The sequence below is a fragment of the Chroicocephalus ridibundus genome, chromosome 1 (assembly GCF_963924245.1).
Source record: "Chroicocephalus ridibundus chromosome 1, bChrRid1.1, whole genome shotgun sequence".
Classification (NCBI taxonomy): domain Eukaryota; kingdom Metazoa; phylum Chordata; class Aves; order Charadriiformes; family Laridae; genus Chroicocephalus; species Chroicocephalus ridibundus.
Window position 1 is genome coordinate 188,226,937 of NC_086284.1, and position 13,774 is coordinate 188,240,710.

The window sequence follows — 13,774 nt, forward strand, 5'->3', positions numbered from 1 at the left end:
TCACTTTTTTTCCTTAAAGGTTAGCTTTTGGAAGTTCAGCTTTATGAAGTTTATCACAAGGGGGTAAACCAAATGTCAGTGCTGTTGTGGTGGGGGGCACTGGTACTTAGCCTATGTTTAGTGGAGGGGCAGGATGTGGTTGTAAGCTCCGTTTACCCATGGACGTTTGAGCCAGTCTAATGGTTGTGTAGTGCTGACAGAGGGTCTCACAGTCTTCTGACCCCATTGCCTGTGATGGTGTCCATGAACTCTCCACAATATAATGTAATGCACTGAAATAGCAGAAAACTTCCTCTCTGGATTTTCTGCCAGGCTTAAGGCAAGTGGGAACTTGGAACCAGAAGTAGAGAAACCCCATGCAGTTCCTTCGTGCATAATTTAAGCTCTGACTGGTATTATTCTATTAAGAATGCTGTGTGTGGCTGTGAAGACGAGTCTGTTAAGTACGCATTGATAATGGCATTACTGGGCGAAAGTGCAGTTTCACGGTGAAACAATTGTCATGGTGAACCCCTAATACTTGCGAAATTTCTTGTTTATACATTTTGAAACTAGAAGAAGAAGGCTCCTTAAATGCGTAAAGGGAATGTGGTATTCAGATTAATAATTTCCTATTGAGCTTGATTATTTCATCAGTATGCTACTATAAATTAATCCTTGTATGTTGTGCTGACTCTGGTGCTTGTTGAATTCCTCAGTGAGCTTCTTTAACTTCAGAGGGGGCGTCCTTGTCTCCCCCAAACTTTATGTATTTCTTGCTGTGTTCAGTTCAGTTGGTTACAGAGAGGTGCAGTGAGTTTGTGTAAGAGAAGAGGTGGGGAAGATGGCAGAGAGGAGGAGAAAGTGCACCCTCTTTGGATAGCAGCAAGCAATTACAGCGGCTCAGCATCTGAACCTGCTTCCAAAGCCTTATTTCCTTGTATGTGCTGGAGTAACAGGAAAAGATAGTTGCAGTTTGGTTTCAGCTTTGGATATGAGTTATAATTTTATTTAACTCTCTCTCAAAAAAAAAAAAGGTGCATTGTACTAGGGACACTGAGAAGTTGAAGGATTTAAACCTTTGATCTCATCTTATGCTTTGAACGTGATGCTTAGTAGTTGTTCTGAAGTCTGCAAGTCAGATTTTTTGGAGGAAGAGGAATGGACTTAGTCCCATGCAAATTTATTAACCACAGGAAATGAAGTCTAGCATTCTTGTTTTCTGAGATTGTATGTGTAGGGCTACTTCAATATTCTTCATGAAAATAAATGCTCTTGAAAGCTTTTTATGTAAAAAAGCAACATTGTGATTCTAAATTGGGTATCTTTTGAAATAGAAAGTAGTGAGACTTCTATCGTAGTGTCTTATTCCGAATAATTTGATCCCAGGTTGACTAAGCCTTTGTGTTCTTGATAAGTGCAGTTGTTGTAATGGGGTGGGGAATGAAGCTGGACTCTGAAGAGACTGGGATAGCGAGAGGAATGTGAGAAAAACCCAAGAGCTACATATCTAATTGAAGTCTTAGCATAGCTAACTCCTCTGCCTATAGATGGGCCAACAAAATAACAGGCATGCCAGTGGGTTTGCTTTTAGTAGAAGCGTCAGTCTGGTCATTGAACTGCACTAATGCTTATCTTGAGTCTTCTATTTGGCCTGGTTTAATGAATAAAACAAAAGAACAACAGTATTTATCCAGATCATAAATCAGTTTTTGAATGGATATTCTGGTGTTCTTTTCTTGCTGTTTCAATAAACTAAACATACGAGTTTGTTCAGAGGAGCAGATAATATAGCCGAAGTTTTTTTGTGAATAGTAGATTAATAAAATTTATTTCAATGTTAGAATGTCTCCTTTTTCTTTACCAGTGAAGTTTTCCAAACATTGGAAGTTACTCCTCCAGCTTTTGGATTTTTAAGTCTTTTCTTTGAAAAAACTTAGCTTGTTTTCTCTCTGTTTCTAACTTGAAATTCCAGTTGGCTTTTTTTTTCTCCTGAGTATCAGAATCACAGGGATTTGTTTATCCATGAGAGGAAGAAAGGCATTTTTGAAATGCAGCTTGCTACGTCATTTCCTCTGAGTAGCTGTAAGTGTATAAAGCATGAAGTGACAACTAATGTTCTGTGGATTTGTGAGACTCAAGTTAGCATAACAGAAGTGTTGGAGACACATAGAGGAATGTGGAAACTTTTTAGGAGAGAGGTGTTTTATATAGACTTCAGTATGACTCATGTGATAGCTAATTCAACATCATTCGAAATTGATGAGCTCTATTCTGGTAATGGATAATAAGAAACTTGTCTCTTCAAGTAAATTGGTGGAAGATCTCTATCCTGTGCTGTTGTAGGAAGGATTTTTGAGCTATTCTGCCCCCATATTTTTTATCACCATTCTGATATCAGTATTATCGAGACAGAATGTCTTGTGTTGTGCTTTTGGTACAGAATATTTTTTGTTAGCTTTCACAGTGATAGAGGAAGCATGAGATTTTACCGCTATATTTACATACAGTGGTATAGATTTTATCAAAAATTTAAAAAATGTTGCTAAAGATAACATGAGGCTCAGGTTTCATGTGATCTAGATGATGTGTTTCTTTTCTGGTACATCTTTCAAGGTGCCCAGTGTCATCTAGCTGGTATGGCTGCTTATGACCTCTTGAGACTGATTAGGAAGAAATTCGTAGGGATCATTACTGTGGCTATCTGACCTGCCTGACTTCAGTTGTTGGATGTTTCTTCTAAGTGGGTTTTAACTTGTGTTTCCTATTAAAGAATTAAATGGCACTATTTTTTTTTTTTATTATGTTGAGGTCCTGGTGGTGTGGATATATTGAGATAAATTGTGATAGTCCTGAAAAACAGGACTTCGCCTCTAAATTAGTTAGTTCCTTGGAGGGTAGGGCTTTTATAGCAGATTTTAAAATGACTAATATATTGTAACTTCATACCTAACCTACTAATTGAGTTTGTAGTTGAATAGATGACATTTGGTCATCATATGCACTGGTATCATTAGCATACTTTTACAAGATAAGCTCTGATTATGAACTATTTTTTAATTCAGTGTCATAGTAGAAAGTTAAAAAGCTGAGTAAAAACTAGAATTTTCATCACTTTCAAATCCAGATAAATCATTCCCACATTTATAAGAAATAGAATCAAGGCAGATAGAGAAAGTAACAGTTGTGTTTGAATCAGTATCAGCTTTGCCTTCTCACTCTGCCTATTTGCTTTTCTTTTGCTGATGACAGAAGGCTGCTGGGTTAGTCTCCTTAACGATCGATTGATTTAGATCAAACACTAAGTATTAAAATAAAAAAGGATGCGATAAGTAAGCATGTATTTACATATCTACCATTTGTTTTTCTGAGGCATATCATGGTGCCAGGTTTGAAATAATACAGGTTGATTGTATGAAAATATTTTCCCTGCCTGTTCTATGCTAATCGTCAGACAACTTGTATGGGTAAAATATTTGCACTGATAATGTAGTTAGCTTTTTATACTGAAGAAGAAAACACATTTGCAAGAGGCTTCTGCTTGTTCTTTTTGTAAGTGTAAACAACTTTAACACCGCTGAAGCTGGAAACCTAGTCCATTTGGTTATAATATCAAAGAAAGTTAGTTTAATGATGTTGTGGAAGGACTGAAAGACTTTAAGTAACCTTGTTTAGGAAGCTGAATATTGCATGCTTTGTGTGCATTACAGACCATATAGAGAAAAGATCAAAGGCTGTAGCTCTGTCAGAACCAGGGTAGGAAAACTTGTTTTGATGTAGAATAATTTTTAAATGTTTTTCTTGTAACCTACAAAATAATTCTTACATCCTTGTATTATTACCACTATGTAATATAGTGGTGACTGTACATTAAAACTAGCAGTGCAAGTTAGGATGATGGCAATTTTCTCAGAAAATGACAAATATTTTTACATTGTTCAAAACTCATGCAATTATATTAAAAATGGCAAATCCCCAATGGGCCAGAGGAGTTTAAATTTGACAGGACTAATGAGGTGAATTAATTGTCTCAGTTATTCATACCACTTTGCTCTCAGTACCTGGATGCTAATCTTTCCTTCCTTGGCTTCACCAGCTGTGTTAAGTGAAGAGGAGAGGACAGCTTGATTGCCAGTGAAGTAGGGCAGGGAACTTCCTGGTGATCCCTAGGCATGTTCTTAGTAGTACATCAATGGATGGGAAAAAGGAGCTCTGGTGCGCAAAGTCTGTGACACAGAATTGAAGCTGACTGTGGTTCTTTTGTGGCTTTCTGTAGTAAGTGCCACTATACTTGAATGTGCTTTAAAAACAGGAGAAAAATAAAATTGCCCTCAGTCACATTGACAGGTCTTTGAGCGGTACCCAGGTCACATTAGATGCTGCAACACTGCTGCTGCTCTGGAAGATTTGGAGCTTGGAAGGCGGCAGCGTGTGCGTATAGCAGAAGCTGTTGTACTGTGACCTCAGTAAAGCAGGCTAGGATTGGGACAGGCTTAATGATCACAAATTAGATGGAACTGTATACAGGATTCCTTATGTCTGCCTGGGAGTTCTTGAGGGTTTGGTACCCTCACCTGTGCTCTTAATGTGTTACGATGCAAGAATAAGGAGAACCCTACCTTAAATGTATGCAGGAGACCCCCCCCACTGTGGTACATTTTGTCAAGTCTAGAGGGCAGAGCTAAGATCTTCACTGGTGAGTATTTTAGCAAGATGCCATTTGGTGTTTGGGTTTCTTCCAAGAAGTTCAACTGGGATGCAGTGAAGGTTCTAGAAGAGTACAACCCATCAAAACATACCTCTGTAGCTTACTAGCAAATTATTACTCATAATTTTAAATGATCTAGAAATGCTAATATAATATACAGTGTGTCATGATATACATGTTTAAACATGAGGCAGTGTCTCGATAGACAGGCTCTGGAAAATCTTGTTGTAGCAGATTCATTGAGTAAGTCCAGCTCAGTTCCTCTGTTGGAGGTTATTAACCCCACAGCAGAAGTAATCAGTACAGAATGAAGGTCTGCACTTGAATACAGGAATACTTCAGGGCAAGGCTTGTACCTGGCCTTACACTGCTGCTGAGCAGCATATTTTAAAGTATATGTTTTTGTTCTCTCAGTGTGAAAGTGGATTGTTTTTTAATGTGTTTTCTAAACTCATGGGAGTATGCATGGTGCTCTTGTTCAAGGGATTGATTTCATTTATTTGTAATTTTATGTGTAATTAGTATCCACGCACAAATTGAGTTCTCTTATTTGTCCCTAAACACTCAAATCCTGTCATGGCTTCTTGTTCAGTATCTTCTGTTGGACTACAGGTGCATTCTTTGCTCTTCCATTTTAATTACCAGAGGGTTTTTTACCTCCTGCAGGAGCTAGGACTCCCATGTTTTGGAGATTTTTTTCTTTAGAAATTAGGCTTTCAAGTTTTCCTTTTTAGTCTTATCTAAAAGCCTTACTATAAAATACACTGTTTGTATTTCGCTCTATTCTTGCTTTTCACAGCTTCTCCACTAAGTACCAAAACATCAGGCTACTTGTAATTAGAAAAGTGAGTATAAAAATCTGCATTTTTATTTTTTCCACGTTGCCTCTGAACATTTTTTTGAAAGTATCTACTCGCTTTTGAAAGTGTCTTAACACTTTCAAACCCTGGATTTGAAGTTCAATAAGGGTTATTGCTCTGATTCCAGGGCTGTGATACTCTGATACCAAGCTTGCACGCATTCAGACAAGTTACAGGTCTTGTAAAATACATTTTATTTTACTCATGCTCAACTCGGCTACTGAACTGCTAAAAAACATCTATATTGCTGAAAAAGTTTGTGTCATTAAGTCATACCAGATCCAGGGCTGTCTAAATGAACAAGGTTTTCCTTCCACTGTCTTCTGGTGAGGTAGTTGCATGACTAACTGCAGTGGAGAGCAATGGAGGGAAGATGTGGAAAAGGGTTACAAGAGGATGGAAAATTCAGGAAGTAGAGAAGAGAGAGGTTGGGAGCAGATAATTTTGAAAGGCCTGAAACCCAAATGGTATCGTTGCTAAAATACTCACCAGCTCCATGAAGGACCAAAGTCAATGTAGACATAATACTGAAGAAGGGAGCGAGATGAGAGTCACAGTGTAGATAACTGGCTCTATGCATGGCAGCATGTTAATATTGAAGGTGAGACTGCTCAAGCTGATAAGCTTAGCTGGACAATTTAAACTTTATGCTGCTTCTAGTGGTGGGAGGAAGAAGTGATGAAAGGTGCTGGCAGCGGAGGATTAGCTCAAGAGGTATAAGTAGTTAGTGCCCCTGGATGAAGAGGGGTCAATGATTTCCCACTGCAAGTGGGGAGAGATGTGAGTATACAGAGAAGAGCAACGCTGAGGCCTGGTTATTAAAAAGGAGGCTGTGATTGCCAGTGGTCTCTATGCAGGGAAGTCAAATGCAGCTTACAGTCACTGAAGGATGTCTCTTCACAGAGCCTGGAGTAAGGACCACGATTCTGGAGTCTCATAACTTCTACCTAGTGTGTCTCATCCGTCCCCTTCTTAGCAGATAGTCCCCAGAGGGAACGGTGGCCAGTTCTTTCCGATAGCTTCTTGCTCCATCTGCTTCAGGGATAAAGCTTTCTGTTGTGGACTTAAGGATTTGAGTCCAGCTGTTCCCCATATCGTGCAAGCTGAAATTCAGTTGTTACTAGTTTTTTCTAAATACTTTTTTAAAAATTTTTTTTAAGCACAGATTTAAAAAAATTGAACTCATGAAGTCAGAAACTCATAGAACAGAGATTGTGTGAGCAAAGTGACTAAAAGCATTATAATATCAGTCTGGTTTTTGATGTGTGGCTTGAAGTGTTCTTTTATTCATGGATGTCTCTAAATGTAGAAATAACAGTCTTTGAATCTTAATGCATTTTAGAGTTGCTTTGGCGTAATTTTTATCATAGTTTATTCATGGAAAGCTGTGTGCTACAGCTTTCCGTGTGGTTCAGGAACTTGGCTTTCAGCTATGCAGTTTGTGTAGGTTTTGCTGTTATTTATCACATGACCTTGCAATATCACTGTAGGCTCTCATGACTTCAGGGCTTAATTATTGTAATTCCCTTTTCAGTGGATTAGTGATGAGTCTAATCTCCTGCTTGCAGCTTGTTCAGACGGCAGCAGTGCACTTATTTGTGGGTTTCGGCTACCCTCATCATATTCAGCTTGCTTTGTTTTTTTTACATTAGCTACTTACTACATGGTGTAATGTTAAATTAGCTTTATGTATAAAGATTTAATGGGCATGCCTTGGTTACACTTTAAGATTGCATTTTACTCCCCTCCCCCCGTTAAGCTGAACTGATTTTTCAGCTTTTGCTGCAAGATTTATAAAAGGTTTCAGTCTGTGGATTAAATCATCTGAATATAGATGTCTGCATATAGGTATCTATGTCAAGTAGGTCTTAAGCAGTCATTAAAATTGAAAGAGCATAGAGAATGATCCAGGTGACCAGTCATTAAGTTGCTGAGAAGTAAATGGCCGGTGTTAATTGAGAAGCACTTAGGTATCCTAGATGCCTCCTTAGGACTAGAGATGATGTTTGAGACACCCCGTCCTTTTGGACTGGCACCTGGAGGTCAGGCGGGATATTCTAGAGCATGTTAAATGTCATGTTATACGTATGTTAAAAAATTGAATTAAGCCCTAGGTATTTACTTTGAAATAAGGTGCATCGCTCTCTGTGTTCCATATCCTGCTCGCTAGATCTCCATTGGCTTTAGTGAGACTTTGGACACAATCTCATATGTCAGCATCTTCACTTAGGTGTCCTATTTTGCATCTGAACCCTACCTATGAGGTTTTTCTCTTGTGATTTTTAATAATGCCCCAAACCTTGACTTGAGACTGACTGCATGTTCTAATTAGGATTTTATTAATCTTAAATCCCTGGGATGCTGGAGTTTTTTAGTTCAGGGCATTAAACTCTCCCAAAATTCAGAATATCTTTTTAAATGTAGCCATTGTTTATGGCATCAAACTTCAGCAGTCTTACAGTGATATCTTTGCTTATATTTTGCTCATGAAACTCAAAATAATGTGTGTTGCTCTTCTGTGCCTTAAAGAAAAAAAGGCATATTTGCATAGTATCTTTTGTCAATTTAAAGGAAAACATATGCACCTAAATATGTTTTAGTTACATAAATTGGGTGGAGATTATGTGCTAAGAGTCGTGTCTGTTAATTTCTGTTTTGAAATGTCTCTCTCTTTGGCAAGTTTCTAAGAATGGGTGGTATGTTTGCCAAGCGTTTTTCTACTGTAACTAGTTTGGGAAAGTCTTTTCCAATTTCAGAATTGTTTTTTGGTCTGCATTACTTGGAATTAAACTTGTAATTTAAACCTTCAGATACTCTTAGTTGTGTTAGTGCCCCCCCCCCAGTCTGTGCAAATAGCTCAAGCATGGAATATTGTTTTGAAGATTGTCTTTGAGCTGACATATATTTAAAACCCATGAAAGCTTTTCTGACTAATTAAAAATATGAAATCCAGGAGAACATGGTTCTAGGTTTAGTATGCCCACTGTGTTTGCTACCAAGCTAATGGTATTTATTTGAGAATAATTTTAGCTTATTGTATTAAAATGATGAAATTACTTTTAAATGCACCCTGTATAATGCATACCAGGCACTTCCCACTGTAACTGTGAGAGGACTGTCTTCAGGGTGGAATGAAGTCCCAGTCCCCACACCTTGCGGTGATTTAGCCCCAAGGACACAGGCAATGCATGTGGTCACTGTACCTGAGGGATTTTCCAGAACCACTGGGAGCACCAGGACATCCCACAGAGCCATTTAAGCTGTTGGTTTGCCCTCCTTCCAAGACAAGTCCTATTCCTGCGGGATGGAAGGAGAGGAGAAATCTTTTTGTGTTTTGCCAGTGCTTAGGAGAAGCCCTGAAACATGGGTTTGATAAAATAACTTAACTGGAGCACCAAATGGACAAAACACCTAGATCACTCAAGAATAACAGAATGTCTTGAAAGTAGGGGTTATCTCACTTTTATTGTTGAGTTTAACTCTGCTATTTATATCATGTTTATCTATCTCTGTACTGAGTCCAGGGAAAGAGGACTCATGCAGAGACTTCATGGCCTGTGTGTCAGCCTTTTGCATTTCAATGTAACTTCATGTGATCTTTCTCTTAATGAAGCAATTTTGATGGAATTCCTTGCTAGTAATGGATAGTAAGATTACTAAGAAAGTAAATGTTTATTTGTTTAGTTTCTGTATGGCTCTTACATACCTTGTTTCTCCCTCATAGGCTGGGATGGTGGGAGAGAATATGAGAATTGTTCAGGTTAAATGTAAACCTGCGTATGAGGTATAATGCTGTAGTTTGTATGTTCTGTTTGAGTTATCCCGGTTTAAATACGATAAAGGATATTTTGTTAAATTACATGTTGCAGTAAATAGTAAGCTTTTCTTTAAGCCTGTGCTAGAAATAATGTCAAATGAAAAAATATTTTTTTATCAGGTATGATTACATGAAAACACGTCCTTCTGAGAAAATGCATCTTGCAGTGGTTGCCTGTGGTGAAAGACTGGAGGAGACTGTTACTATGTTGAGATCAGCCGTTATTTTCAGCATCAAACCTCTCCAGTTTCATATTTTTGCTGAGGACCAATTGCATGAGAGTTTCAAAGACATAGTAAGTACCCAAATTATTTAATCAATTTGTAGTACAATTTGAGTAATATGTAGCAATTTCTCTGTTTCTTGGGTAGTAGTTGTTGGATATAGTGGCGGAAAGGCAGGGGTCTAAAAATAAGGCAATATGCAAGTCTTTTGTAATGTTGGGTGGAGATTTTTGATTTGTTTTTTTCTTCACTGTGGAAAAAATGCCAGTTGCTGATATCAAAGCTTTTCATAGAGGCAGACCAAAGCTTTCTGATTTGTCACCTTGAATCTGTTAAATGCAAACGTGATATTCTAAACACAAAACAGTTATCTTGCGTGATCTTATTTAAAGTCGGTTTTACAAGAGAGATCTGTCCTTTTTTGTCCCTGTGCTTATGGTGTGAGTCAGCCTTACATTGTCTAACAAAAGTGAAACATCAGTCTTTGAAATGGTAGATACGGTTATGTCTAATTTTAGTAAATTCCAGTTAATGAATATAACATTATGACTAGAGTGGCAGTATTTAGAAGCTGACTAGTATATAGCTGTGGAGGGCCTTACTATTTTTGTAATTAAAATGTCATACTAATTATGACATTGGTATGTTACACATACTGAGAGATATATATGTACACACACACACTAATGTCATGCAAACAGTAATTGTGGCAAAAATTGGGTAAGGTGATTTTAAACTGAGAAAGACTTTATTGGTATTTCTTCTGTGGAAACTAGTGAAGAAGGGAAAAAGTTTTGATATATTTACTTTTTGTAAATTTATTTTACTTGCTCTTACTTTTGTATATGATCGGATATGATATGTTTTCTTCATAGTGGCCTGCAGGTGCCACTTTTCTTCAAGTATTTTGGATAGCTGACAGATTCTTGTCATTACAGAAGCATTTCTGTTATGGAAGAGAGGTGTTGCCATTGTGTTCAATTATCAATTTGAATTGGGGATTAATTTCTTTTTTGTAACAGAATTGAACTGAAGTAATTTTTGTGGTCTTTTCTTTTCACGTAGCTTGATGACTTGCCCTATGAAGGAAAAGTTAATTACACATTATATCCAATAACATTTCCAACTGAGAGTGCAGCAGAATGGAAGAAATTGTTTAAACCGTGTGCTTCACAAAGGCTGTTCTTGCCAGTAAGTTATTCTGTAACAAGACAGTACAGAAGTCTGTTTTTTGAAGCATCAAGCTGTCCTTGTTAATCTAATTTGTGATTAGTTTTAAATTAAGAACTATTACTACTCCTAAAATCTACTTTTGCGACATCCTAAAAAACCCTCTGAATTTAACCTTCTGTGGCACTAATGAATTATGGAATAAAAGTCCTTTTCTCACTTGCTGCATTTTCACACAGTATCCTCAGAGATACAGGTCATGCATCCTCTCAGACGTAAGAAGGATTTATCACACCTTATCTCTTTTAGTTGAAAAGTTTGCTGCATGCGTGAGTCTGAGAAGTGTTAGAGAAAATTAAACAAGAAATGAGCTATTGTGTCCAGAGTGTTTTGTGCAGCCTTTCCATTGCCTGTCTAAGACACTGATAGAATCATAGAATGGTTTGGGTTGGAAGGGACCTTAAAGATCATCTTGTTCTAAGCCCCCTGCCCTGGGCAGGGACACCTCCCACCAGACCAAGCTGCTCAAAGGCCCATCCAGCCTGGTCTTGAATACTTCCAGGGATGGGGCATCCGCAGCCTCCCTGGGCAACCTGTTCCAGCGCCTCACCACCCTCACAGTAAAGAGGATCCTAGTATCTAATCTAAATCTACCCCCTTTCAGTTTAAAACTGTTAACCCCTTGTCCTATTGCTCCACTCCCTGATAAAGAGTCCCTCCCCATCTTTCCTGTAGGCCCCCTTTAGGTACTGGAAGGCTGCTGTAAGGTCTCCCTGGAGCCTTCTCTTCTCCAGGCTGAACAACCCCAACTCTCTCAGCCTGTCGTCATAGCAGAGGTGCTCCAGCCCTCTGATCATTTTTGTGGCCCTCCTCTGGACCCGCTGCAACAGGTCCATGTCCTTCCTGTGCTGCAGTCATACTTCGGGCTTGGTGAATTACAGCAGTGGCAGCTATCTCCCAAATGCTGTCCCTTCTGGGGCTCCTTTACACATCTTCCTTGTTTGATTAGATGCATAGGAAAGTAAGGGAAGAGGAGGAAGACAGGAGCTCCTGTTACAGTAATGTTTCACCTGGCCTGCAACCTACTCCTGAGCAGCCCAGGGATATAAAATGTAAACCGAGTGCCTTTGTATTACTATTCTATAGAAAAGCTCTGTTTCGCTCTACAAAAATTCTCGAAATGAGATGAGAGAAGAGGGAACAACGACAAAGTTATTGTCTGCAAACTGTCAGTTTGAAGTGAATTTATTTGCATATGACAAATATAGATATAATAGATTTATTATAAAAATAAATATATTGTAAAATTATTGTATCTTATATATTATAACATATAATAAATATGTTATAGTATATTTATTATGTAATGGCACCAACTTCCGTTTTGTGAAGAGAAGCTCAATAAAACTTAATGGTTTGGTTTTAAATTTCTTTCCCTCACAGTTAATCCTCAAAGATGTGGATTCGCTACTGTATGTCGATACTGACATCCTGTTTTTGAGACCTGTTGATGATATTTGGTCTTTTCTGGGAAAGTTCAACTCCACACAAATTGCTGCAATGGCACCAGAACATGAAGAGCCTCGTATCGGGTGGTATAATCGCTTTGCTAGACATCCCTATTATGGAGTAACTGGAATAAATTCTGGAGTCATGTTAATGAATATGACACGTATCAGAAGAAAGTATTTCAAGGTATGTGTGTTGTCTTTATTGCGTTTTCTGTGGCTTTACGTATTTTAATTCTAATCCTGTTTCAAATTCATGGGGGACAGTTATTTTTCAAAATATTTTTATTGTAAATGGAATAGTGCTGTAAAAATACGCTGTGTTTAAAATGGTATCCAACTTGGTTTTTTAAATGTCATTCACTGTAAGACTTGGAATTCCTGAATTTCAAGCATGCTTATTTGTTTTAATTTTTCTTAGTTCTGAGAGCTCCTGTGACATGATACAGTCTGCTGTATGTTAGTAGATATTCTGGTATTTTTTTCTTCATTGTAGAGATCCCTGAAAAAAGTTAGTGTATGCTGTAAACTAACTTTAAAAATGTGTGTAGTGGTTTGACCAGGAGGTGGTGCTAAAACATTTAGTAAGTTTTTTTAACTGTAGTGTTTTCAAATTTTGATCTTTTAAATTGTAACCAAGTGATTATCACCTTAATTATCTTTTGATTTACTTCAAAGTCATAGTTTTTGTAGAAAAATGAGTTTGTGATGAAAGTACTTACTAAAGCACTGCATTCAGCAGCATAAACGGTTATTGCTTCATGGATGGGAAGTTTTTCTTATGTACTTGAAGCACAAGTACAAAAGCAGTGCTATGTGGTTTATGCTAAGGGGAAAAAGTACTTCTCTGTTTAAGAGAAGTTCAATTAGCGAAAAATAATCATGCAGTCAAAAAGTATTGGAAGATGCACCCATAAGAGGAGCAGTATAAACTTGCAATAGACATTACTACTTCTCCCCTATTTCCAATTTAAGAAAGATGTAGTTTTCATCTTAACATTCTTGCTATGTATTTTTGTGATGGCAATACAGAGAATTTAAGAAAAACAGAGAATGGATTATCTTGGTTGTAGTTAAATTAGAAAATTATAGTAGTTATAGTATATAGCCATAATTCCCCCAAGAAGAAAACTTCTGTATATATATCATCAGTGGACTCTTGCATTGTCTACTTTGTTATTTTTTATTTTCCCCGATTACAGCATCTGGAAAAATGAAAATATTGAAAAGTATAACAAGAAAAATATGTGACTGAAAACTGCATGTTTCTTAACCTCTGACAATGCATTTCTGTGTAGTGAATTATTTTTAGTGTGTAAACTCTGAGATAAAGTTGGTCTTTTAGTCATACTGTGACAGAATTGTGGTTGGGTTTCTCAGTACAACTTAGATTATCAATTTATTGAAAACTTTATGTATTTTTACTAAAATCGGAGTTAAGATTTTCAAAAGTACACAGGTTATGTAGGATACTAAAACTATTTTTCAAATTAACTGTGGTTTTCTAG

The 13,774-nt window shown here is 37.5% G+C and overlaps 1 protein-coding gene across 2 annotated transcripts in view; it reads left to right on the forward strand.

The window, feature by feature from the left end:
- Window positions 1–13,774, forward strand: part of GXYLT1 (glucoside xylosyltransferase 1) — a 36,184-nt gene that overhangs the window by 10,148 nt on the left and 12,262 nt on the right. For both annotated transcript variants that reach the window (XM_063323135.1, XM_063323136.1), the window contains 3 exons: window positions 9,485–9,659; window positions 10,654–10,779; window positions 12,202–12,453. In XM_063323135.1, coding sequence (XP_063179205.1) covers window positions 9,485–9,659; window positions 10,654–10,779; window positions 12,202–12,453 — 553 coding nt within the window. The remainder of the gene's footprint in view (window positions 1–9,484; window positions 9,660–10,653; window positions 10,780–12,201; window positions 12,454–13,774) is intronic.